The sequence below is a fragment of the Anopheles maculipalpis genome, chromosome 2RL (assembly GCF_943734695.1).
Source record: "Anopheles maculipalpis chromosome 2RL, idAnoMacuDA_375_x, whole genome shotgun sequence".
Lineage (NCBI taxonomy): Eukaryota > Metazoa > Arthropoda > Insecta > Diptera > Culicidae > Anopheles > Anopheles maculipalpis.
In genome coordinates, this window is record NC_064871.1 from 67,386,525 (window position 1) to 67,413,305 (window position 26,781).

The window sequence follows — 26,781 nt, forward strand, 5'->3', positions numbered from 1 at the left end:
TGAGCAGCAACTTTTTCACTAGAGTGAGATTTTGTCCGTTTTGTTATTTGCGTTGAGAATTAGGAAACGTTTGGATCCAATCCGACTAAGATTCCTTCCGATTGGGATTCTATAGGGATTCGATAAGAACGACTGGATTGGGATAGTAATGTGTTTTTATTTGATTTTTTATTATAGAACTGCGCTATTTAATCGCGGATGCTGAACCGTAGCAAACATTTACAATGTTTGCAACAATTATACAACGTTGACCGGAAACTATATCTTATCAAAATGTTAAACCGCTGATTTGCAGAGTAGAATCGAGATCTAATTCAGCGTTGTTAATGTAGATCGCTGATTTTGACTATTCATCGTAGGATGCAAATGAAATTTGAAAATGTACGGGACATGTGTTATGGTAGGTTACTCCACTCGCTTGAACAGAAAACAGATATGTACTTCTTAAAATATATTCGAAACTAACGATTCAAGCTCAAATATTATAATCTGATTTCTTTCTCATAGCAAAGGCAATAGTCTTGTTTTGTTCTATTTATTTTGATAATTTCTTTGAATTCCCTCAACTGCGCTTATCAACTAGCTATGTTACTTAAGTTTTGCAATTGTCACATTTTGTTCAAGTTGAAAACTACTCATCCTAATGTTTGTCTCATCTCTTTTGTGTGTGGTTGAAAATGCAATTGCAGAATTGCGCTATTAGGAATGCTGTTTTAGCACGAAACCATTACAGTTCTGTTTCGCTAAATAAATAAATGCGCATACTTTCGACGGAACGCGAATGAAAACTTTATAGGCGCTAATACGTCTTACACGCTTGTCATTGAAAACCGAGTTCAAACATCATGGACAAAGAGCTTTGGAAAAAGTTATGGTCTTTAAATTATCTGTGACCATATTCCACTGCAAAAGGGAAACATAACCTCAACCGTGATAGGAAAAACAAACAAAGGCGATCTTAGCAAGATGAAAAGTGATTTTCTTTAAAGTAATAGCTCAAAAACGCATCCCATAATCCTTTTTAAACGTAAAAAATACAAAAATACCAAAACTTAATCTCTTACCGATACGTTCGTCCTGAAGCGGTGTCCGCCTTACAACACAAACGGCAGGATAGCTTTGCGATTTTTCGGATAGTCTTTAAACTCTTTCTTGTAGTTACGGTGCTTGCCGAGAGCCCACACGGTCATCTGGTACATGCCAGCGGCAGCGAACAGACCGGCCGGAATGCAGGACGTCATCAGGGTGTAACCGACCCACGAGAAGAACTCGTACGTGTAGTTCGGGCACGAGACAAAACTAAAACGATGCACCATAAGGGGAAAATGAAGATTTACAATTGAATCGCAGGTCCGAACGGATTATCTCCGACTTACTTGAACAGTTGCGTGAGTGGATTTGCATCCGGGACTGGGATTTTCCTCACGTTCGAACCAGCTGGTCGCAGGTTACGCAGCAAAAGGTGAATAGAGAAATTACCCAACTCACTGACCTGTGGATAAGAAGGTGTTATTAATTTAACGCGAAAAAGTTATCCACAATGAACGAGGCAACTTACCACAAAAGTTGCCAGCCCAGCATACAGCAGCGCCGGTGAAGGTTCCGTAAACAGTGGATGGTTCACGTGATAGGCCACGTAACCGGCGAACGCCCAATAGTAGGAGCAGTTTTTGAACAGATTCCTCAGCGGCATAGTCGCGTGAGAGAACCGATGCACGAACAGCGTCTCTAGTAGACGTTTGGCGTAGTGTCCAACCCAGCAAGCGGCAGCGATCCTTTTTGCGTGGAAGAATGGAGAGTAGAAATGAAAATAAAATTAAATTAATGAGTGTAATAAGTCAATTGTAGAACAACGTAGGCCAATTTTTAGGTTATTTCAGAAGAAATTTTCTCCCATTCCTGCATGAGAAACCATCTCAGCTAGTTTGTATTTTGGATCGGGGGTTCTCGATATTTTCGGCCACAATGATCCCATAAAATTCTCAGTAGGACTATGGTCTGGAGACTGAGGCGGATGCGAAAGCATAGTTTTGACGTTGTACAGCAACCATTGGTTGTTGCTTCGAAGTATAATTAGGATCATTATATTAGACAAGCTGAAAAATTTATCCATGGCTCAATTTTACAACACTTGCATTCAAGTTATTTTTCAGAACGTCTAAATACTCGATCCATAGTAGAATCAACGAACGTCAAGCTTTCGATACCATTTACACTAAAGGAACTCCAAGGCATAACAGGATCACCACCAGGCTTCACATTCCAAAGTCTCATCAGTCTATCTGAGCCGAAGATATTAAATTTGCTTTCGTCCGTGATTGCGACTATCTGCCACTATTGGACTATCCGTCCACTTTAAACTAAGATGTTTTGGGCATACTCTAACCACTCTTGCCGGCTTCTTCCGTGCAAAGTATCTTCGATATCCTTCTGCAAGGATAACATTATGCACCGTTTGTTGTCTACAAGTGTACGGGCGCTAAACTTAGTAGTTTGTTCAATTTCCCGTGATGCGTTCGTAAAATTAGGTGCGCTAAATTTGGTAGGCTCTTAGACGAGCAGTCTCTAGGGATTTTGTGTTCCAGAAGGTATGAACCACATTTTAAACCAAATCGCGGGCGATTTTTACTGGGATTTCATAGAAAAATTGGAAAATTGGAGAAAATTCATGTGTCATGCCACCGCCGTTTAATGTGCAACTCCAGATAATTTTGAGAGATAGAGAAGACGCAACTAGAGCAATAAAGATATTAGGAAACCCCTCGTGATAAGTCACATTTACCCAATTATTGACGATCGAGAGCAATAGAAGAACGCTTCGCTTTTGAACTGAAGAGATAAAAATTATGGTTAAAAACACAATTGGTTAATAAAGTGAATCAAATATTCAAAACGTTCCTCTTTTCCCTTTAGTACACTGCACGCATGTCCACTAGATCCCTCGCACGACAGTTAAAGCGTGCAAGCTTTACGACATTCGTTCATGCCGCTATGCTTGATGGCCTTGAACTTGGCAATAGCAAAAACAAATCTTTCCAGTAACCACACACACTTCGCTTGCGTCACTAGCCAGAACAAACTGCTGCAAGACATGTAAGCTCACCTGCTAAGATTGAGGGAGCTTTTGAGTCATTGATAAATTATTTGCTCATGTTTAGCAGGTGTCTTCCGTGAAAAAAGGGGATTACATGACGCAGCACGAAGTACGAATGTCGCACGGATTTCACAAAAAAAACCCTTCATAAAACACTGAGAGTGTTGAATTTTTACATGCAAGGGCACTACTGAAGCAGAGGACGCCAGTTGATCTTGAGAGTAAAACTTTCTATTTTTTTTTTTTGCTCATCTTGTACAACAAGAAACACATGATTCGAAACGGTTAAAATAAACCAATTTCGAACGGAACGGTGTGGTTCAATGAATGTTTTGCTACCCATATCATGCCAACCTGGGCCTGCCGTTAGGGCAATGTATGTGCATTCATTAGCGATTGTGTGGTGGCAGTTTCATTATCGGTATCGGGCAGTTCGGCGACGGTACCGTGTGGACTTCGGACCACTTCTTCTTGCTGTCGATTAAGTAATGACATTTTTTTCACCATGTGGATTCATAATCCACTAGGAAGATTACTGAGAAAAAACCACTTGGAAACAAGCTGTTGGTACTTACTTGGCGGTAAGGCTCATCGGATTGTCGGCATTTGCGTAGATGAGCGATGGTCGCTGGTAGAAGATGAGATAAACAAATATTGGTCCCGCGTATTCTGCCAGAAACACACCTTTCCAGCTGATTTGTGGGCCAAGATCGCGGACGTAGATCTTTCCGCCCGACGTTACATTGAGCGTTTTCAGCGTTTCGCTTTCCTTCGGTGCTTTGCCGCGTGGTTCCAACCGTAGCGACTGGCGGTGCACGGTCAGGGCGGGTTTCAACTTTTGCACCTCGGTTTTTAGCGCTTGCAGAGTAGTGTCGGCGGATACGCGACACTTTCCGAGCGATTTCGATGATTTGGCGTCAACAATTTCGACCTACAAGAGAGAGTGGAATGAACTTTATTATTTTTTTTTCCATCCAAATACTAAAAACAGCATAGGTTTTGTTTATGAAGGCAGGAAAAGTCCCGGTGTGTAATGAGCTCGGCTGCGAAAGTTCCTACCGTACCTCCATGTTTGCAGTGTTAATCCGTGGCAACTTCCGTCTAGAGTGAGCCCGTTATCTGGGAGAAAGTGTGGCCGACCTTACGGTTGTTTCGACGGTGATTACGATTATTTAACAGCAGCAACGTACCACCACGACACGAAATCGCGAACAGCGGACAAGCGGAAAACGAAGATATCCCTCCCCGCACGAGCTTTTCCACACACTCCCCTTCTTGGAATCGATTGTTGATGACTTTTGTTTGCTGATTTGTCAGGTATGATGTGTTTATAATAGCTAGTTTGAGACTTAAACTTGCGTTGGAAACGGCTCATTGATAACCTGGAGGAAGAGCTTGAGCCGTCCTCGAAATCAACGGCAATCAAAACTAATGTGGGTTACGAAAATGATCCTCGTTGTATTCTTGAAAAGGATATGATTGAAACTGATAAGAAAACGAACCATTTTGTCGGTCACAATGTACGCCATATAACTCCGTCGTATGTTTTAACTTGACGGTGTATGCAATATTGGGGATACATTCAAACAAGTTCAATTTTGCCCGGCTAATAGCTTAAGCTTATTGAGAATACAATTCAATAAACCTATGCAAAGTAAACCCTAGTATCGATCTTGTCGAAGTTCTTGAACAATTGCTTCAAAACAAAAGATGTTCCTGATTAATATCGATAGTAAAAGTTTCGACGCCTCAACGTAATCAATAGTAGAGTAACAAACGTTAACAGCGTGAACTGAAGAAACGCTCCAGTCGTTGACTTACTTGGGACGCTATTCGAATATTTAAGCTAGGAAAGGATGTTTCCTAGCTTAAATATTTTTTTTGTTCTTCTCAACCGCCTCTAATCTTATGTCTTTTTATCTGTTTTATCAGTTCCTTTATCCTTCTTTTTCATCTAGATTCCTTTCAACAAGTCGAAGCCATTTACATCGGCTTCAAACGCGCCTTCGATGCTTGTAATTTTCTAACGTTAAGGATACGTTCCCGCTCATTCCCGAATCATGTTGTGCTAAAATCCACATCAATCGTGTCTACTGGGTCTAGATGTCTTTTACCAGTTTAATTTTCCTTAAATATCCCGGTGAATATTCCGCGATATTCTGTGATCTCTATGTATACGTCTTGGGCTACTGCTGATGTTATATATTTTGCACTCGATCGAGTGTCACCTTCTACCAATCCAACCTCCTGGCTATGTGGATAAATAAAAACGAATTTAACAGGCTAGTTAGTTTGAAATCATTCTCATGACATGATCAGCCCAACCGAGATTGAATTCGTTGCCCTTTGTAAAATTTGGGTATTAGTTTGAAAACGGGTTTAATGCAGCCAGCGTCTCCCTTGAATATCTTTTATCATGGTTGTGCTTTCCCCGAATTTAAAATATACGAATGTAAAATAATTAGGAAAACAATAATTTTACGCTATAAAAACATTTATTTTCAAACAAAAAACACGTCTTCACCCATTCTCACATTACATTTTAACCAGCAAAAACAGATTTTGGTGTGTGTGGTCAAGTTCTTCTGCGTCATAGGGCTTGTGTTACAACTACTGTTTTAAGAAATATCCAGATAGCTCATGCTAAATCCTAAATTCACGCGATAACATTCCGGCACGTAGCTGGAATTGGCGTCCAAATATCGTACTGCCGCACTGAACATCGGTTCGGAAAGCTCCAGATTGACAACGTTATTGTCCTCTCGCCAAAAGACAAACAGCGGCTGCTCGTCATACTTTTCGTACTGATACATTAGCTTCATGGCACAGTGCCGTTCCAGCTTGATCGTATGCTTACGGTACGAATTGTCTATAAACACATCATCATCATCGTCATCGTCGTCATCCGCTTCCGCCGCACCGGTTCGATCCTGAGAGCGTTCAATTTCCGATTCCTCCTTTCTACCTCTATCATCGTCCACATCATCCGAGCACGATTCGGACGATCCAGATCCGGTACGTTTCTGTTTCGCACGAAACACGCTAAGCTGACAGTCCATGATTTGCATCAGCAGATAAAACACGTCCCCTTCCATACCGGGACGACGCAGCTCAAACATCAGCTTTATGGACGGTGGCAGACCAAGATGTGTGACGAAGTTGAATTCACGCACCGTCTTACGTACGAGATGGTGAAACAGCTCCAATGCATCATCCTCTCGAAACAATGCCAATGGTATCGATCGTTCCGGTTGAAAGCGCACATTTTCGTACCAAAGCTTTACCGAGGATCGATTTTTTCGCGTTGTGCCTAGATATTGAAGGCATCGCTTACAGTACACGAACCGTTCGTTGCGGATATGAACTCGCTGCAGCACGGAACGATGCAGCAGTGCGTAAAAGGTGCCGTAGAAAAGGTCTTGCTGCTGTGGTTCGAATTTCGTGCTGAGTTGGGTGGAAGATTCGCCCTGACAGGCAGCTTCCGGCTGTGGCCCATAGCTTGGCTGATGATCGTGTCGATGGCAGAACCAATCGTCTGTGTCTAGCTGCTCGGAGGGTAGCTCCAGTACGCGATTGAACGAAATTCCTTTCCCATCTTGGTCGGATGATGACTGATCAGTAAGTGGTCCACCACAGTTGTTGCAAAGGACGCGATATGATTTGCAAGTCTCTACATTGCACGTTAATCGTAAGGACTCTTCGTCCTGCAGTGTCTGACCAGTCGAGAGTCGTTCGGAACCGAACACACTCTCGTTGGTGTTTACTCGGAAGCAGATGTACCGATTCTTAATTACGAGCGAGCTGAGTGTTTGGGTATGAAGTTGGAAGTAGTCACCGGTACGGATTTCGTACCGTTCACGCTCACCCTTCATAACAATCGTTATTCGATCGGTGGCCAGCTCGATGGTGGTCGATTCGATGTCAGCAAATTTGCGTGGAAACGAAATGAAAAAGTTGGCGCATTGTAACCGTGGCCGTAGCTCGACCAGCAGCCGATCAATCTTACCGGTGGACGGGATCATGTTTGCTTTCCTGATGGGTTAATTATTCTACCAATAAATTAGCTTTCAAACCTTGGCACCGAGGGCTCGATAGTGAGGAGTTCTTAGACCGTGCGTTTTCTCTTTTTTTTAGCTGCTGTTTTTACTGCGATGGATCAAGATCCGTTTTAGTGCGCTTTGCAGCAGGTTCTTCGCTTTCAGATGCAACCAACTTTGCGTACAGCTTGTCCGTTTCCTTTAGCGCAAAGGAAAGTGTCGCTCGCTGATAATAATCGCCCAGCAGCTCAATGTTGTTGATTACCGTCGATAAGAGATGTGCTTTTTCACAGTTCGTTCCCGGAGGATCGTACCGCAGATAGGTAAAGTGCATATGCAAATGGTAGAACGTGGGCTGGTAGTGCAAGTAGATGCGTAACTGCGATGCGTCGATACCGTACCGTTCCTTAATGGCTGCAATTCCACGCGTCTGCACGTTACGCAGAAGTGGTAGATGGGCTGGTGTTAGATCACGCAGCGAACGAATATCACGTCGGCGAACCAGGGCCAACAGGTACAGCTGCTCGACCGTTTTACCGTCCCATTTCAGATCGGGCAGCAGAATGAAACCGTTTTCGTCGCAAGGATCCTCGTACAGGATGCGTTCCTTCTCTTTGCGATGTTCCAGTACGTTGTAAAGCCACTGGAAGAAAAGGGAGAAACATTAAAGAACGCTGGGTCGTGCATCCACATTAGTGATGACTTTATAAAGACTCCTTGCGATTCGAGTACCTCTGGCGGCTATGAACTCCTTGGAAGTGAGTTTGATAATAACGATTCACAAAGGAGTATTAACTCTCTTTGCGATACGAATTCAATCATTCATTAGAAAGATTTGAATCGCTCACTCACTCTTACTAAGTACGCACAAAACTAATCCTCACCTCCAGACTTAACTGCTCGTGTTCCAGATGTGGCAACGTAATATTCTTGTACTGTTCGGCCGTTTCATCGACCATGTACCGATGTTGGGCACTATGTTTCACGATATGTTTCTCCGAAGCAGGATAGATGATGGACACCTTCAAACCTAAAAAGGAAAAAGTACAACGATTACACGTCTTTGCATGGGCAAGGCACGGACCACTCGCCGCTTACGTACGGTTAAGCTCCGGATCCACAGTGCAAAGGAAGTTCCCGTACACGTCATTAACAAACTCCTTGTGCAAACGTGACGATGACGTGAAAAACGTTCGCTCGTTACCAGATGGATCGTTTTTCTTACCCACGTCGGCACGCTCGACTTCACTTTCACTGTGCTGTGCGATTTTTTCACGCTGCGTTGGCGTGCTAGCATCAGGTGCCACTGTCGTAATCTCGGTCTCGGTGAAGGCCCGCTTTTCGAGTACGACGATGGCCTGCTTCTCTGGCGAAAGATTGCCGAAATGCCCCAGCAGGGCGACACACTTGTGCGTACTGTTATTGTTCAGCACGCGCACGGTACGAAACTGGGCCAGATCGTAACATATTTCGTCGGCCGTGCTTTGTTCGGTTGGTCGTACTGGTGCTGATGGTTGCTGACCTTCGCTTTGACGTTGAGACGGTGATTCATCGACAACATTACATTCGCTGACCTTGTTTGTGCCGTTATCGTTCGTTGTGGTGCTTGTTTTCAGCATGTCAGCGCTTGGCGGAAGCTATTTGACAAATTGTGGCGTTGCTACAACGATGGAAAGTCCTTACTGTATCGAGGAATGTTGGTTTCTCCAGTGGCTATCCTGTACGGCCAAGCTTATCAGTAGACAACAAATTAAGAACGCCAGCAGAAAACCGCGTTTTTTGACGCCATTGGAACAGTCTGACAGCATGATATATTCACCACTCAAACGTCATCGTGGCAGCTGCGGCCGTTTCATTTTGATCGTCTTCTTTTTCTTACTAAGGCGCTATACAGACCAAAGGACACTTCTCGTTGGTTTCAAGAGTAATGAGCAGATTCACGACAGGTCTCGTATGCCAATGATTTTATGGAGAAATGTCGATTGAAACGCAAAATGGTCCTTTCTTCTAGGACAATTTGGAAAATGTTTGCAATCAAAATTTAAATTGTAACGGAATGCGGACAAACTGCCAGCCTGTGGTGAAAATGGGAATTGCACGTCAAACACACACCACCTTCAGAATTTGCACAAAAAAAAAAAGAACATCAAACCGCCGGCCGCCACTGTTTGCCGCTTCTGATTTCACGCGCTACACAAAAAGTGAAGATATATCGTCCAAAAGCACCACCGGGCGTAGGACAAACGGTCGCATATAAAAAAGATTCTTATAATAGTGAGTGTAATTATCGAACGTTTCGTTGTAAATATCTACCGCGGTTGCGGTTGTTCGAAAGAAAGCGCATCATCCAGCCAGGACGATTGCATAGCGGATTTGTACGCCCGGAGTGACCAATACACAGAGAGGAAAATGGAGATCAACGAGAACAATTTCGAGCGATTGGGCAACTACCTACAGCAAACACTGAATCCGGATCCGGAAGTGCGCCGTCCAGGTAGGTAAAAGAAAGGAACCACAACAGCCCCACCTGGCTCCGGAAAACGGATGCTGTGTGTGTGGGTGTGTGCTTCCATGTTTCCGAATGATTGTGTTTTACTAAACCGGTGCCAATTGTTTCGCCAGCTGAACGGTTCATCGAGAGCATTGAGGTGAGTCAGAACTATCCGTTGCTCTGTTTGCATCTGATCGACCGGCCCCAAGCGGACATGACGATCCGTGTGGCGGCCGCAATCGCCTTCAAGAACTTCGTCAAGCGCAACTGGGGCTTCCATCTGGACAATGACGGTCCCAACAAGGTGAGCGAATCGGACCGCAGCGGGATCAAGAGCTTGATCGTACCGATGATGCTCAAATCACCGGCCGCGATACAGAAGCAGCTGAGCGATGCCGTCAGCATTATCGGCAAGTACGACTTTCCGACCAAATGGCCCGAGCTGATGGACGAGATGATTGAGAAGTTTGCCACGGGCGATTTTCACATCATCAACGGTGTGCTGCAGACGGCTCACTCACTGTTCAAGCGCTACCGGTACGAGTTTAAGTCACAGGAACTGTGGGAAGAGATCAAGTACGTGTTGGACAAGATGGCCAAACCACTGACCGAGCTGCTGCAGGCAACGCTCGGTTTGGCGGAAGCACACGCCACCAACAAGGAAGCGCTCCAAGTCATCTACAATTCGCTCGTGCTCGTCTGCAAGGTGTTCTTTTCGCTCAACTCACAGGATTTGCCCGAATTTTTCGAAGATAACATGGAAACGTGGATGAAAGCGTTTCACGGGCTGCTGACGGTGGACGTCCCCTGTCTGAAGACGGACGATGAGGAGGATGCCGGCGTTCTCGAGCATTTACGGTCGCAAATCTGTGAAAATTTGTGCATGTACGCGCTCAAGTATGATGAAGAGTTTGGCCCGTATATGCCACAGTTTGTAACTGCCGTCTGGGAGTTGCTGGTGAACACCCATATCCACACCAAGTACGATTCGCTCGTTTCGAACGCTCTCCGGTTTTTAAGTACCGTTGCCGAACGGAGCCATTACCGGCATCTGTTCGAGGATCCGAACGTGCTGGCCAGTATCTGCGAGAAGGTCATCATCCCGAATATGGACTTCCGCGTATCGGATGAGGAACTGTTCGAGGACAACCCGGAGGAGTACATACGGCGAGATATCGAAGGTTCGGATGTGGAAACGCGTCGACGTGCTGCTTGTGATCTGGTGAAATCCCTACTACAGAAATTCGAAGCAAAGATTGTGGAAATCTTTGGCCAGTATCTGCAGGTCTTGCTGGCAAAGTATGCGGAAAACCCGACCAACAACTGGAAAGCGAAAGATACGGCCATCTATCTGGTTACCTCGATGGCATCGAAAGGGCAAACGCAGAAACTTGGCGTGACGCAAACATCCGAGCTGGTCCCATTGCCACAGTTCACCCAACAGCAGATCATTCCTGAGCTCGAGCGTGCCGATGTGAATCAGCTGCCAGTACTGAAAGCGGACGCATTAAAGTTCATCATGACGTTCCGTACGATTTTGGGACCACAAATCATTGTCGCAACGATGCCACTGGTGGCGAAGCATCTTGGTGCGGCCAGCGTGGTGGTGCATACGTACGCTGCCTGTACAATTGATAAAATTCTTACGATGCGCGGCCCGGACAAGCAACCTATCGTGACGAAGGAAATCCTTTCTCCGCTCAGTGCGGAACTGATTGCCGGTCTGTTTGCGGCGATTACTGTGCAAGGGTCGAACGAGAACGAGTACATCATGAAGTGCATTATGCGTGTGCTGAACACGCTGCAGGAAGCGTCGTTACCGTTCATGATCGTGGTATTGCCGCGGCTGACCGACATTCTATCGACCGTTGCGAAGAACCCATCGAAACCACACTTTAATCACTATCTGTTCGAGACGCTTTCGCTCTCTGTCAAGTAAGTTGTTTAATTAGTTTTGAACTTACAGCGTATGCATTACCTAAAAGATTTTGTTTTGGGTGGCGAAGAACAAAAAACTGCTGGAATTACATATTTGGCCGGTTTGAAAAAATCCTGAGGGTTTTTTTTAACACCCATTTATGCCTTTTACCTATCGTGGTTCTAGCGATTTACTTCCAACAGCAACTTGCCGCTATTGGCAGACATTTTCATTTAAATTCCGATCAATTTCTTCATTTTTCTTCAATTATCGTGTATTTTGATTTGATGAACTCACAAAAAATGTTTTAAGCTAAACAAACAGGGTTGTTTTGGGAACTGCCCAGTGGTAAAGGCGACAAAGGCCTTCACACGGCAGCTACCGACCCAGCAAACATCTCGCTATAGCGAACAGGCATTTCTCACTATAGTGAGAGGTGAGATTTTGTTAGCTGGGCTCTTACTCAGTGTGCATATCGCTAGTTGATTCGTGTAGATTATAATACTACACTCTTAACCACACTGTAACGAAAATATGAGGACCAGGTAGTACTAACAACTAGCCAATGTCCACCAATAGAGTTCTATCCATATATTTTCTATTAATCCTTGTATGAGTTGGTTACGTTGTATCGAACATTCAACTCCTCGCCAGATGATCAAACCTAGTGATCTGTTGTCATATTGCATCAAGTCTACATCGGTCCACAAGACCACTTTCAAACAATCAATTATCATACATGATAGCATACGATATCAAACGTATTTATTCTTCTGTAGCTAAAGAAAAACTGCTGCTTCTTCCACAGACTCGTTTGCAAAGCGGACCCCAATGCAGTGAGCTCGTTCGAGGAAGCCCTGTTTCCCGTTTTCCAAGGCATATTGCAGCAGGACGTGCTGGGTAGGGTGTTCGAAATAAAACCATTTCCTTACGATTTTATCAATTTGCTTTAATTATCTTACCTTTTCGTCCTTTCCCTCCCATTTCAGAATTCATGCCTTACGTGTTTCAGATGTTGTCACTGTTTTTGGAAATACGCGAGGGTAAAAGCAACATTCCGGAGACGTACCTTGCACTGTTCCCTTGCCTGCTGACGCCAGCCCTCTGGGATCGTCCCGGAAACGTTACTCCGCTGATTCGATTGCTGTGTGCGTTTGTACGGCAAGCTTCGGCACAGATTTCGGCCGACGACAAACTGAACGGGGTGCTGGGCGTGTTTCAGAAGATGATTGCCTCGAAGAATAACGATCACGAAGGGTTCTATCTGTTGCAAAACTTGCTTCTGTACTATCCACCGTAAGTTGTTACAACGGGCCCACTATGAACTCTGTTTAAATGAAAGTTTCCTGATTTTAGTGAGGAGCTTGGCCGAAGTATGCGTCAGATATTCTCCCTACTGTTTCAACGGCTTAGTTCCTCCAAAACGACCAAGTTTGTGCGCAGCTTTATCGTTTTTCTCTGCCTTTACTCAGCACGCGTAGGTCCGCAGGCACTGATCCAGATGATCGAAAGCATTCAAGCACAGTAAGCACCGGTTATGTGGCAGAAATCTATGTTGTATCTATTTCTAATTCTTTGTTTGCTCTTAATTTACAGAATGTTTGGCATGGTGCTGGAACGCGTGTTCATTCCAGATATAAACAAAGTGTCCGGCGAGCTCGAGCAGAAGATCGTTTCCGTCGGCATTACGAAGCTGTTGTGCGAATGTCCGGAAATGTTAGCCGAACCGTACGTCATGTACTGGCCAAAACTGTTGCAGACGGTGGTACAGATCTTTGAGCTACCGCCGGACGAGTCGGCCATTGACGGTGATAATTTTATCGAGATTGAAGACGTGCCCGGCTATCAGGCCGCTTACTCGCAGCTAAACTTTGCCCAATCGAAACCGGTCGATCCGCTACAGGATGTGGGCAATGTGCGCCAATATCTGGTACAGAACATTGGCAATCTGGCGCAATCTAACGCCGGTAAGGTGGGTACACTGATTGCTGCATTACCGGTGGACCATCAGGAAGCGCTACAAAAGTACTGTGCGCAGAGTGGTGTCCAGATCGCTTAGAAGAGGAGGAGTGGACGGAATTCATGTATGATGCGTTCAACGTTTCCTTTTTACAAGCAAACTGGTTTGCGATCTGGATTTTTAATTGCTTAGGGTTTAGCAGGTTCATTCATACGTGATCATGTAAGAGGTTTTGTTTGTGTACCACACACACACACACACATACTCTTGAAGTTAATGTGCATTGTAATAAAGCTAAATGTAAGTTGCTGTTGTCTTGTATGAAAGTTCGTGTCGTGTTGTATAACTAAACAAAACATGTCCGAAACACATTTTAACAGTTTTAAAGTTCCATATTCTTTATTCAAGTTCAATATGTTTCCTCGTTCAAGGCTGTAGGGATTGACGGCTGTAAATTCTTGCTTTATGTGGTATAAACAGGATGAGTGTTTTTTTTCTTTTAATATCAGTTCTTAGAAACTTTCACAAACAAACTATTTGGTTGGCTGATCGGAAGTGTACACCTTTTGGTCACTTTCTTTTACATTTATGTACCCATATGCATTGGATTTTGTGTCTTTAACCGTACAAGTTGTTCTACGACTACGAAGTTGATCCTACCCGGGTGGGGCATACATTCATTTTTCCGGATTGTGAAGCCAATATCTTTTGATGTTGTTTGAATAATTGTGCTGAGAATATGAAAAAAAAATTCTTCTATTTTCTTTTTGCTTCCAAAGCGGTAAACGATTAAGCATTTTCCGTTTTATAGAACCCCTAGCTTTGCTTATCTCAATTTAAAAAAAAAAACAAATAATTCAGTTAATGTACATCATGAAATCCACCATCATACATTTTAATCATGAAAACACCGATCATGCATTTAATATCTTCTAAAACAAGCTCCCGTCTCAAAAAGTGACTATTCAGCAGTAAACTAAACCGATTGGTTTACAAGGAATGAGTTAATAGAAGCCAAAAATCAAGGATTTTTGCACAAAAATAATATAATGTGATAAATATGAGATATTTGAAGTGGTATGCTAAACTTCCAAGACTGATCTTAGTAAAACAAATTAGTTTAACAACACAAAGGTTGCCAATTTCCAAAGAAAAACTCTGATCATTTATCAATTGGTAATGGTAAATGTATGGAGTTTTTAGCTTTGGAAGCGAAAAATAAAAAGAAGAATTATTAAAAATTTTATCCAGATGAAATTCGTTAGACAACAAATAGCCTCGCCTTTCTTGAAAATTTCAAGCAAATACGACGAGTAGATCAAAAGATACAAGCTTAACAATCCGAAACTCCCATACAAAACGTATGACCTACCGTAGATGGGCGGTCGTAGATGTAAAGAAATATTTCCATATTTTTAAATCAACTTTAAACTTGTTCTTTTTGCACGAAAAGGTGGAAAGCAAATTGGTCGAGATATTCATTAAATTTCAAGTGTGTACGACTTGCCTATGAAAAGATATTAAGGAATTAAAGTGCAAAACATAACCAGGCTGACAATGGGGTTAAACAAAGTTTCTTATTAGAAAATTTTCCAGCTTAAGAGTCTTATTGGTTGCTATTGTGTGCGTTGTCCTATACTCCAAAAATTCTTGCTTTCCACCGAAAGCCGTTAATCTCTATGGAAAACATTTTGTCGACGAGAATGAATTTTTGCAAAGTAAGGGAAAATTTTGAATAACATAATTACGGACGGTTTGGTCTGTATTAATTCGAGTGTTACAGAAATATATTGCTCAATTTCTATTTCACTTGGTCACTTGTTTACGCACGCTGTTTTGCATTTCCCCCGAATTGGTTAAGGTCTATATAGCACTATGTCCACACATTGCCTTGTTCAGTAATGCTCAAATGACACACTTCGTTTAACGTATTTTTTTTTTTCAAATAACGATATAAAGCATCTCTGTTTTGGAAACGACAATGCACACCCATGGTAAGCATGGCACCTAGTCGGGTTGTATTATGACACCGTAGTTTAGTAATGAAGTGGCTCCGCTGTTGCAGCTGTAATCCTGTTATATATACACACACACACACACACACATATACATCCATTGACGGTATTTATGTTTTATGCGTTAAAAATATAATTCATAAATTTACCATCCGTACTTAGCTCATATAAAAGTTTTTCTACAAAGCAAAACCACCGTTCAAAGTGTAGGAGGTTTTACGGCACTAACTAGCAGAAAAAAAACTAACATTAAATACGAAAATGACTAATTCGCTTACACCAGAACATCGAGAGCATCAAGAGTGCAGTAGTATTTGGTGTTGTGCCTTAAAGTGTTTTAAACACTTGTTCCTACATTTCTGCTGTTCGAATCCATCAGAAGCGGTAGTCACAACGAACACTAACTGGTTCGTTGTCTATAGTTGCATCTTTGCTCTATTCGCAACATGGAAAAGGTAAAATGCACCACAAAAGTTTGACGTAAAGTAGAAAACGGAAGAAACGTAGCGTTTAAAGAAGCGGAATGATTGAAAGGGAAATAAATAGTCTGTGTATAAATTATAGAGAACGAAAAGAAGGGAAGCACTACCACTGCGAAACGATGCTGAAGAAAGTGTTCCTAATATACCCCACAACACGTTTCGACAATACTTAACAAAACCTAATAAATATCGTTTCCGATGCAAAGATAATCTCTCTTACGGAAGAGCCAGTAATACGGTAGGTCTGGAATCCAACTAATTCCATGTCTAGTAGGGTGTTTGCTGCGCTAAGCTAACGCCAGTTGTGTCCGGCGTAGACGCGTCCAGTGTACCGAAGGTTGTGTTTGCAGCATCAATTGGCGCATTCGTACTCACTCCACCTATTGCCGTAGTGTTTGCATTAATCTCAACTCCCGTACCGACCAGTTCCTGCAGATTTTGGTACTCGATATCGTCGGAGAAGAAACGATGCAGGAAGCGGAACGTAGGACGCATCTTTGGATTGTACTGCCAGCAGTTTCGCATCACCTCAAACACCTTGTCCGGGCAGGCTTCCGGTTGCGACAGCCGTTGATCTTCCTCGATTAGCTTGATCACATCGGCACCCTTCATGTCGTGGTAGGGCGGTGCGCCGTAAGAAAACATTTCCCACAGCGTCACACCGAACGACCAAACGTCGCTGGCATGTGAGAATGTGCCGTAGTTGAAGCTTTCGGGGGCATACCTGTGAACATTTACCGTTTGCATCAATCTCTGGATGGTAGCGTTAAAATGTGTTCTGTGTTTAATACTAACCATTTAATGGGCCATTTGCCACCCTGACTAGCACGATAATACTCCTGGCCGGCACCGATTGCACGCGACAAACCAAAGTCGGATATTTTTGCCTGATACTTGTTCGCCAACAAAATGTTACGGGCGGCAAGATCTCGGTGGACGAAATGTTTCTCCTCCAGATACTGCATGCCTGAAACAACCGAAAAAAAGAAATATGTGATATGATTTACCGCGAATGGGGATGATTTACGATACGATTGCTCATGTGCAATCTAAATGCAATCCAATGGTAAAGTCTAGTTGGATTGAAGGGATTGAAGAGAGATAAGTTACATGGACTTTAGGGATGATGACGATACTGCTGCACTACAGAGCGTAGTCACTGGGCTGTGGGAGGGATGAACATTTTCTTCTGTAAAGCATCTAGTTGTGTGGCTTGACGAGACAATCTCCATCAACACCCACGTTGGATGTTGATCACTGGGCCTCATTGTTTGGCTATCGTCCGAAATCCGTGATCCCTTCTGTCTGTACTCCCTGAATAGTTGTTGGGTTCGATATTCCCCGGAATACACAGCTGTAGTCTGGTTCAGTCTCAACCGCAATGGCAAGAGGGGAGTGTATTCAACGCAAATTTGCGCGGATAGATGTTCGGCGCGACCTTGCTCGGTTATTATTTGGATCTCCCTTCTTATCCAGTCCGTTGTCACCTTCTTGGACGAAAGAGACTTGAGAGAAAGATATTTCCTTATCTGGGCCAACTTAATCGCAGGTCTCCTGATAAATGTCTCTTCTTTCATATCAGCCATCTCCCTTAACGCCCCTTCCCGTTGCCTTCGCGATAGACCTCCCATATCCCATCCCGCCACACTAACTACGGCTCAAATGATCCTTTTCTAAGGTCTCTATTAGCCTTCAATAACAATTACTATCTGTTCCTCTGCCTCGTTTCTCGAAAGGAATCTACCTTCCTTTCCTCATAATCGTTTCAATACCCTCTAGCTCCTCCCCCATTACTTATTTAAGTAAGCTTTTTTGTTAGGTTTTATTGGCGGACAATTTATCAAAAAAAAAAAATTAAATAAATTACTTTTAAATCAAACTCCTATCTCCCGACGCAGAATGGACTTGTGGCCGGCCAAGCTTATCTAGTTTGTTGGAAAGATATCGACCAACAATACCTGTCAAGTAAAGGAGGCGCTGATCTTGTCTAATTTCTCTTAAATCTGGCCATCCGAGGCTCAAAACTTCGAGGTTCATTTCCATAGGTAAACCCATATCCTAGCATATGCTAATTAATCCATCGTTTGTTTGAAGCTCTGCTGTTTATGTAGCAGAAACGAGAAGGTGGCACAAATCCTCGGGTTAGAAAATAAAATCCAAAACCAGAATGATGGAAACACCACCAAGACTATCTCTTTGTTTGAAGGCATTGTATGCCAACGTTGTCTGGACTCCAGCTGGAATCACCGCTATGTAGAGAATCGGAAGGGTGGTTGAGGGTGGATGGTTGTTTGGAACCAGCATTTATCAGAACTCCATTCGAGTCCTAATCAAATATTAATCCGAGCGATTCCTTCAGTTAGTATCCAACCCGATTCGAACTTTTCTAGGGATTGAATCTTCAAATATTCCGTATCCCGAATAGGCCAACACTACTTGCACGACGGAACAATTATCAGCGAATCGTCCTACCCTGGATAGGGGGTCCTTTCACGGTTTGGAGAAGAAAATGTCTCCAAATCAATGTGAATTGTGACTAGCCTGAAAATTAGATTTAAGCAATACGGCCAAGCCGTTCTTTATGAAACTAAAAAAAAATATGAGGGGGGACACCTCTCGCTGAAGTGGACCGATACTGTGAGACAGCATACATCACAGACTTCCTTCAATTCTGTAGCTCGAAGCAATGCGGAATGAATTCCAGTAATTTTTTTCTGGCTAGATGTTTTAGTGCCAAGCTCGAATGCATTTTCAAAATCTTACCAATTATTTTGGTTTAGTATTCGAAAAGTTCCGAGAACTTGATCGTTTTCAACTCTGAACTTACTTACTTTACTTATTACAACTTATTGGCAAAAATTACTTACCACTGGCTATCTGCGCTGCCCAGATCATCATCTCGTGGTGAGGATTGATGGTGTTCTTGTTTTTGGTGATGTAAACCAACATGGACCCGAGTGGTATCAGTTCCTGTACCATGATCAATGGTGGCCCCTTGCAGATACCGATCAATCGTACGATGCAGTTATGCCGCAGACGTATCATAACACTAGCCTCGCGTAGAAAATCCGTCCGTTCACGACGTTCCTGGCTGTCCATCACTTTCTTAATCGCTACCGGAACGCGACCCATGACAGGCGGCACTGATGTTGCTTTGTTCGGGTTGTTACCACCGGGGAATCCTTCGAGTGGCCACGGTTCTAAGAAACCTTGGTAGACAAAGCCAAACTCACCCCGACCGAGCACCGTTTCTGCGTGGATACATTCCTGCGGAATGAAGTAATTCGGCCCTTCCGGTTCCGAATTTGATTGCTGTTGTTGAAACATGGAAAAGAATACGCTCTCACCACTGAGCACACTGGCTCGGCTAAAGGCGGATTGGTTCGAGTCGAGTCGTTCGAATAGCTTGCTGACTCGCATTTGTCCACCGCAAGTCGGACTGGTAGGGCTTTGACATTCCTCGACCGAGATGCTACTGAAGATCGGTACGGTTTTCGTCATGATGTAGTTGGTTGGCATGGTAGTGCGTGCTGGCTGGTTTACTACTATAGGCGCTACTCCATCCTCCGGAGGGACCACATTATTGTTGAGTATGTTCGTTCCAAAAGCGGCTTCACTGTTTGTTGCTCTTGCTGGTGGAATTGGAGCTTCCACAAAGTAGATTTCTTCACTTTCATCATCCGGCAGTGTATCGGACCGGAGTGGATCATCACTTTGGGTGAAGTAATCTAACGTCGTGGGTTCGTTGTTGTTTACGGAATCAAGCGCAGGTGATGACATTTTGGGTGGGATTGCTGGTGGCACTTCTTCGCTGGTAGAGTCTTGAGCTTTATCCGGTACGGGAGGACATATAACCGGTGCGACAACAACCGGTGGCTCTCCGATGTCGATATCAACGATGGCACAATTATTTGTTGGGATTTTATAGATATCGTCTGAGGCGGCACAACTCGCGACCAGATTAAAATCAGACGAAAATTTCAACTGCTGTAGCAACTTTGAAGGGCTCACCGTTGGCTCGATTGAAGAAGCGTTCGGGGAGATGGAAGAATTCGGTTCGGTCGAAGAAGCACCCACGCCAGAATCTCCCACCGAGGTTGGTTTCAGCTTTTGCTTGCTCTTTCGCAAACTTTTCATTCCATCGATTAACGTTTTCTTGAACGTTGGCGAAGCGTTCGAGGTATTCGTTTTCGTTTTTGGTTCATCTATGTTGGGCGAAGTTGCAGTCCCTTGGCGACGCGGTGTCTCGGGCGCACAGCGTTCGGGACTACGATCGAACAGACCGACCCGGTTCATCTGTAGCATTGCATCGTTCGGGACGGACAGATTTCTGGTTGGTAATCCTTTCGGTGGTAAGGTTGCCGTTGTGGTAGAATTATCACTCGATTTGCGAAACATGCTAGTCAAACCGGCCGTTAGGGTGGAACCATTGGTACTGTGATGATGTGCCGGCGAACCGGAAGCATAAAGAAAAACGGATGTTGTACCACCGGCACCGCTTGTAGCGGCCCGATGCATACGATGTTTGGATTTCGGTATGGTTGCGCACGCCGGTATCGGTGGTTTTGGGCCAGGAGTAACGGGGAAGCGCAGATTTATCGGCAACCCGTCAGAGAAGCGCGTATAGTGCTCGATCAAATGCTCGAGCGAGTTCATGTAGGGACCTTCGTCAATGTACAGCCATTCCTGCTGTCGCTGGATGATAAAATGCTTCGGTTCGTTATCGTACAGCATCGTTATTACGTCCACATTCTGAGTCGCCGAATAGCGCACCAAGTATGTGCCCGAGGTGGACTGTTCCAGCCCATCAAGACACTCGTTGTTCTCCTTGCTGTTGTCACCTTCCTGTTGCTTTCGGTGTGCCAGATTTGGCAGCAACTTGGCAGCAAAGTCTTTCAGGTAGTCGACGGCCGTAGTTCGCTCCAGCGTTCCATGGTACCAGAGATCGCGGTGTGTCTGTGGTCGGGGTGGTTCATAGGCATTCAGAAACTCAACCACCTGGTAGTGGCCACGATGGCGGGCCAGGTCCGAAGGCATTTCACCATAGTTGGTTCTCGGTCGATGGGGAACACGATGGCGCAGAAGTTCCTGGATTGCGTCCACATTTCCATTATCGGCTGCTTCGTGCAGCGGTACCCAGCCAGTTTCGCTGTTCCGTGCCTGTAGATTAGCGGACGCCTTTATTAGCATCCTTACCATCTCCAACCCATTCCGTCGGGCGCAGGCATACTAAAAAGGAAGGGAGGATCGTTTGCATTAGATTGTGGCGCCTAGGCAACGGTACAAATAGTTTTATAGTTATAGTTAGATAGACAGAATTGTAGTAATCATTTACATTCAATAATCATAATTTATAGGTTTTGATTGGTAGATATTTGTCAGTATAGTTTATAATATGTTAGATAATAATTAACCTTTATTTCGATGACCACCATTTTTCAATAACATTTAACATAATGGAGCTATCAACTTAAAAATTTTAGACTGCATAGAAAAAACGTTTTTTCTATCATATAGCAAAAACTAGATTTTTGCATTTGTTTTTAAAAATACTTCTAATTTAATTTTTAATTAATACTTCTATTTTGTACAACCCCCTACTCGGCCAGTTCATATATTTTGTATGAGTATTTGTATTTTGTCGTTTTATAAAACTAATAAATTGGGCCTGGCTAAATACATTAATAACAAAATTAATAAATAAGTAAAGCTCATATATTTTGATCTACTCGTCGTATTTGCAAGACATTTTCAAGAAAGAGGAAACTATTTGCTGTCAGTCTAATAACATTTTTTAAATCCTCCTTTTTCTTTTAAAGATAAACATAGGGTAGGTAGCATAGAAAATTAAGAACAAGAAGAAATTAAGGACATAGTCAATAAATAAATTTAGCTGGATTATTTGGCTTCCCTAAGCGGGAAACACTTTAGTATAAATAGCGGGATAGAATTTGAGATAGATAAGATTAAGTTTTCACATTGCAATGGGAAACTCTACCAGACTGCGTTAAAATTAAATTAAATTGAAAGTGTAATGAAACAATACAAAATATTTAGTATAAAATGAGCAAATTTAAAAAAGATTTAAAATTCCTTACGTGAAGTGGTGTGTTGCCTTTGGCGTCGCGATTGTTTATATTAGCTCCACGTTCGATCAGCTTCAGCAGTATCTTATCATCTGCATGCAAACACGCCAGATGCACCGCCGTTTGACCGTCCTGATTTTTGGAATCAATATTCCGATATCCACACTTCAGCAGCTCCGATACGACAGTGTAGTTGCTTTCCTTCGTGGCACGGTGCAGCAGGTTCGTGGTACCGTGGCTACGAACATCGTGCGGTGGTGGATCACTGCGACAAATCACCTGCAGCCGCGTCACCAGCGAGCCTTTGTCTTTCTGGAAATGCTCGATCAACGAATCAAGCCCGTGGATCGGTGTATGATCTTGGATGGAAAAGAACGCATCGTCTCCGTGTCGTCGGATAGCGTAATGTATCACTTCGCCCTTGAACAGCACGGACAGTACGTAGTCACCGTCGGAGGAGGAACTTTCGCGTACCAAAAACACTCCTTCACTGCCGTCTGGAACATTTTCCGAAGTGAATGGACACATTGTTTTTGGCGATGTTTTGAAACACTTACCTCGACGCAAAATATCCTCCACATCTTCACGGGATATTTTTCCATGAAACCAGCACAGATTTTCTTCCCGATTCATCCTTAGGATGTAGGACTTGGTCTGGAAGAAAAGGGAAAGAAACGAATTTAAAACTTATTAGACAAAGGTGGCCAATTAATTGGTCTAAATTGCTACTGATGGATATTACATTGCTGCCGTCTTTGTCAACACAATGCGACAGGCTGTACGCAAGAGTGAGATAGAAAAGGATTCTTTGAACAGGTTGTTCTACTAATTTTGTACGATTCCGTAAGCCGGAACCATCTTTATTACAGGCACGCATTCACACTCATTGAACATAATTGAGGTTTTATCCATGCGCAGCACCCTACAAAGCTGTGTCTATTCTTCGTCGCGGCTCATTATTATCAATGTTATCATTTCTATCTAGCCTGAACAAAAACGCGTATCAACAACGGAACGTCCTATGCTTACCGATTTGTTATAATCAAACTGCACTCATTCACTCAACACAAACATATGGAACATTCCAAAATAAAGAAATTATTGTTAGAACATTTGGTACTCCAAAGGCAGTCGAAGGCACAAATTTCTGTACCGTGCGTTCCAGTAATGCGCATGCACAATCGGATTCAATCACAGCTCATTGCCACATCCCAGCGTTGGTGGCCCGAAAACGTACGAGTATCGATTACGTTCGTTTAGTTCAAAAACTAAGAGTGTAGAAAATGAGTGCAGGAATGAGCACAACTTTAAGCATCACATTCAATTTCGCAAGCGCTATTTACTTAATGTTTATATTATTTATTACTTTTTCTGCGAACTGGTTGAGGTGTTTTGTTGGATGACATTTGATGCAATGAAGAATTTCTTTGTTTGTGTTTGGAAGAGCGCGTTTATAGTGTAGTGCCGGTGCGTTCAGTTTATGATCGCAATTTTCATTCTAGTTTGAATTGGCAGTTGGTTTAGTTTGTTTCAACTTTGTATTGTAACACAATTCATGGAACCTGTTTGTTTATTATTGATAAACTTGAAACAAAACCCAACTAACATGTGGTTATGAGCAAATGATTAAGCAAACCGCATAAAAAAATGTGGTTGGAGATAAACAAGATGAAACCCAGAATGATTATTGGTTATTACAGGTTATTGTACCTTTGAAATCGTCTAAAACTTCACCTATGTAGGATCAAAAGTGAGCACTGACAACAATTTAGAGGTTGAGATACTTTCATGGAGGTCCGGTGGTAGAGGTGACAGTGACTCCAGTTTTCACACTACAGGGCCGGGGTTCAAATCCTATCCGGACCTTTCACCCGCATTTAGGGCGGTATATCCAATTATGTGGTATCAGCACAGTCTAGTAACCCAGTCGATGGCCAGCGTATCCTAGAAGATCGTTTAAACCAAGAAGAAGAAGCACATATGCTCAAGGGTGCTGGGGGTTCAACCGGTTATGATACTTTCCGAAGAAACATCTCCACTTAAAGCACCTGTCACGACAGACGATGTTGGGACTTAGTATTCACATACATCTCTGAGATATGGACTTTATCTAAAAGAGATCCACTGAATCCCGTTCGAGAGGATTTTGGCCTCGTATGTCAATGAAAGAGCCTCCGGTGGGCTTTTCGTGTCATGAGAACCCCAATCCGTAAAGTTCTTTTAGGCTGTTCACATGGACAGGAGATGCGTTGTAGGGCCAAATCGAGATATGCCCATCAGAAAGGCCAGATATCAAATAGGCGTATGACGGTTCGAGACCGTGAGTGGTATCGAGGATTGATGCAGCAGACCTAGATTGCGATGCAGTTGTAGCGCCCGATTAGTTAATACTTTACATAGATTTTTTTGATGTGATGTACATGGCAGGACCGAATTTCAAATCCCATCCGGACCATTCCTCCGTTATGAGGACGGACTATTTAACTACGAGATATTAGCAAGACTAGTAATCTTAGTGAGGTGACAACTGTGCCGGTATTCACACGGCAGGACCGGGCTCAAATTTCATCTGGATCGTTCCTCAGTAGTGGGGTGCGTGGTATCATCAAGTCTGGTAACCCATTAGATGGCCGGACTGATCTTAGAAGGCCGATAAGCAGATACAGATAAACCAGAATATAAATTGTTTAAAATTATCTTTAAATAGAAAGAATTGTTTTAAAAATTATGTGAAATGCTCAATTCCTGGCAAAACAATTTGCGTACGGATTGATCCAACAAACCTGGTAGCGGTATCGACAGATAGAACTGAATATCGAATTCCATTCCGATCAAACCCCGACAAATACGACAAATATTCGATATTCAAACTGCTAAGATATTACTAAGCATAACCATATCTAAGTTTGATTAAAGTATCGAGAAGATCAGTCCAAAAGTATAAAAACATTTGGTTGAAATTTAAATTTGATGAATGATTTTATTTTAATGGTTTATGTGTCAATAAAAGCGATTCAGGATGAATATTTTTTTACATTTCTGTAACATTGAGTAGCCTTATTTCATGATTCGCCGGGAGTGGAAGAATGGCAGAGGCGACAGCGGCAACGGTCGTTTGACGACAGGGCTAATACAGTGACGGGCTATAGATAAAGACTATTTTTGTTTCCGCATTTCAAACTACTGCTTTCGATACTTTTGCTAGATATAACTTTACCAAAATACGGTAGAATGTTCATCAGCATCTGAACTATCTATAGCAATTTGTGTCTGTAAGTTCATAAATCATTGTTTATGAAATAAAAAAGCTAACTTTTTTATTATCAGAGCTAATCAATTCTAGTTTTTGAAAAAAGTAAAAATCTAATCATTTTTTGTTTGAATTTCAAAATTGATGAATGGTCCTACTCTATGGTCTTATGTGTTTTGGTCATATTTTTATTTAGAAGGTTGGTCCTTCATCTAAAAGGTTACGACGAAACTAAGTGCCGATCAAATATCAATTTAAAGATACACTTGTTCGAATCGTTGCAAATTGGCTTCACAATCTCATTTTTACGTTATGTATAATAGACAAGAATACAAGAATGAAATTGGCTTTAATTTAAAATTCGAGGATGAACTGTTGTGAATGGTATTTTTGCCGAAATACTTATAATTGGGTAAAAAAAAAACAAATATCAAATGCATCTTCATTAGATAACCATTCTGGTCGTTCCAACAGTATAAAAAAAAACAGATATTGCCGAGAGTGGTTATGAATTAATGGTACTTTTTCGCAACAGCCCCAGTGGCGGTAATTTAATTTAAAATGTCATAAAATATCGTGCAAAGCTCTTAAATCTTTTGTAATCCCTTCGACTGTCTAGGATGGTCCGGTGTGTACGATGGTTAATAATTCATTTTCGGGGATTCGGTGCAAAGCCTCGGAACGGTTGTTGCGATTATAAATCATTCGAGATATTAAAGTGTCAAACACTTACCTTCACAATCACATAGTCTGTCCGGGACATTTTTGTTGCTTCAGCTTATGACTGGTTGCCACCTCTTCGGTCGGTAAAAGTTTAAACTCGGCGGAAAGTTTATCATACCAGACAGAGGCACGAAGATGTGTCTGCACCGGTTTTGTAAGGGTTCATTTTGGTATCTTCCACAGCTAACGTCCGTTCGCTCCTCATCCACACTTTTATATTTCTTCACCAGAGTTGTTTTATACTCTACTGAGCCGTAAGATAATTCACTTAAAAAAACCAGAGTATAAGATGATAAGGAACTGCAAAAACACGCACGACACACATGTACGAGGTACAAATAGGCGGCCAGTGCGATGACTCACCGGTGCACAGTTCTATTATCTGACAACAGCCAACAAAGCTAGAACGACATCATCGACGCATATGCGAGAGAGAAAGATAGCGAGAATGAGACTTTAATTTATCTACAGCTGGAACAAAGCGAACGATGCTGTCTCGCAGTTTTCGGAATACAGACACAGCGTATTTTGATAGAAGCTGCATGCACTCATCGCCAATATTTCGCACACATTGGCTAGCAAACTAACACTTTTACCATTCACCAAACAAACAACCTGCCGTGCTATTTGCTATCTTTCCCATGGCTTCTTAAGCTGAACCTATACCGGTAGCAGTCCATGAAAATCACGCTTTGGTACGGACACACGATACTTCCTCCATGAGC

The 26,781-nt window shown here is 43.0% G+C and overlaps 5 protein-coding genes across 8 annotated transcripts in view; 1 reads left to right on the plus strand and 4 right to left on the minus strand.

Moving 5' to 3' along the window:
* Window positions 1-26,781, plus strand: part of LOC126568810 (exportin-2) — a 487,296-nt gene that overhangs the window by 83,037 nt on the left and 377,478 nt on the right. For 3 of the 4 annotated variants that reach the window (XM_050225451.1, XM_050225452.1, XM_050225453.1), the window contains exons 1-6: window positions 9,518-9,625; window positions 9,754-11,557; window positions 12,349-12,440; window positions 12,530-12,836; window positions 12,897-13,064; window positions 13,137-13,609. In XM_050225451.1, coding sequence (XP_050081408.1) covers window positions 9,541-9,625; window positions 9,754-11,557; window positions 12,349-12,440; window positions 12,530-12,836; window positions 12,897-13,064; window positions 13,137-13,599 — 2,919 coding nt within the window. In that variant the 5' untranslated portion in view covers window positions 9,518-9,540 and the 3' untranslated portion in view covers window positions 13,600-13,609. Of the gene's footprint in view, window positions 1-9,517; window positions 9,626-9,753; window positions 11,558-12,348; window positions 12,441-12,529; window positions 12,837-12,896; window positions 13,065-13,136; window positions 13,610-26,781 lie in introns of those variants that run through there. The other variant, XM_050225450.1, reaches the window with a different exon arrangement.
* Window positions 1,075-4,355, minus strand: LOC126556239 (probable very-long-chain enoyl-CoA reductase art-1). The gene is made up of 5 exons (XM_050211465.1): window positions 4,159-4,355; window positions 3,670-4,025; window positions 1,559-1,775; window positions 1,377-1,492; window positions 1,075-1,299 (listed from the first exon to the last, which is right to left on the minus strand). Exons 1-5 carry the CDS (start codon window positions 4,162-4,164, stop codon window positions 1,095-1,097), a joined length of 900 nt encoding a protein of 299 aa, XP_050067422.1. The 5' UTR covers window positions 4,165-4,355; the 3' UTR covers window positions 1,075-1,094.
* The window catches only part of LOC126556098 (uncharacterized), a 41,472-nt gene continuing 20,400 nt past the window's right edge, over window positions 5,710-26,781 (minus strand). Inside the window, exon 2 of the mRNA XM_050211297.1 lies at window positions 5,710-7,126. Coding sequence (XP_050067254.1) covers window positions 5,713-7,116 — 1,404 coding nt within the window. The 5' untranslated portion in view covers window positions 7,117-7,126 and the 3' untranslated portion in view covers window positions 5,710-5,712. The remainder of the gene's footprint in view (window positions 7,127-26,781) is intronic.
* On the minus strand, window positions 7,238-8,793 carry LOC126556140 (m7GpppX diphosphatase). The gene is made up of 3 exons (XM_050211360.1): window positions 8,234-8,793; window positions 8,016-8,161; window positions 7,238-7,774 (listed from the first exon to the last, which is right to left on the minus strand). Exons 1-3 carry the CDS (start codon window positions 8,748-8,750, stop codon window positions 7,238-7,240), a joined length of 1,200 nt encoding a protein of 399 aa, XP_050067317.1. The 5' UTR covers window positions 8,751-8,793.
* On the minus strand, window positions 16,265-26,096 carry LOC126568779 (tyrosine-protein kinase Shark). The gene is made up of 6 exons (XM_050225405.1): window positions 26,067-26,096; window positions 22,641-22,737; window positions 22,096-22,580; window positions 18,865-21,226; window positions 16,793-16,964; window positions 16,265-16,721 (listed from the first exon to the last, which is right to left on the minus strand). Exons 1-6 carry the CDS (start codon window positions 26,094-26,096, stop codon window positions 16,265-16,267), a joined length of 3,603 nt encoding a protein of 1,200 aa, XP_050081362.1.

Excerpts from the sequence above, each read along its gene's own strand:
- LOC126556239 (XM_050211465.1), bottom strand. Across the intron at positions 1,776-3,669 it reads CCGATGAGCCTTACCGCCAA|GATCGCTGCCGCTTGCTGGG; the intron begins GTAAGTACCAAC and ends CCACGCAAAAAG. Across the intron at positions 1,300-1,376 it reads CCACTCACGCAACTGTTCAA|TTTTGTCTCGTGCCCGAACT; the intron begins GTAAGTCGGAGA and ends GCATCGTTTTAG.
- LOC126556140 (XM_050211360.1), bottom strand. The coding sequence starts at position 8,750 with ATGCTGAAAACAAGCACCACAACGAACGATAACGGCACAAACAAGGTC. Across the intron at positions 8,162-8,233 it reads TGTGGATCCGGAGCTTAACC|GTTTGAAGGTGTCCATCATC; the intron begins GTACGTAAGCGG and ends TTTCCTTTTTAG. Across the intron at positions 7,775-8,015 it reads ACGAGCAGTTAAGTCTGGAG|TGGCTTTACAACGTACTGGA; the intron begins GTGAGGATTAGT and ends CTTTTCTTCCAG.
- LOC126568779 (XM_050225405.1), bottom strand. The coding sequence starts at position 26,096 with ATGTCCCGGACAGACTATGTGATTGTGAAG. Across the intron at positions 22,738-26,066 it reads CAGACTATGTGATTGTGAAG|ACCAAGTCCTACATCCTAAG; the intron begins GTAAGTGTTTGA and ends CTTTTCTTCCAG. Across the intron at positions 21,227-22,095 it reads AAGGCAACACACCACTTCAC|TATGCCTGCGCCCGACGGAA; the intron begins GTAAGGAATTTT and ends CTTCCTTTTTAG.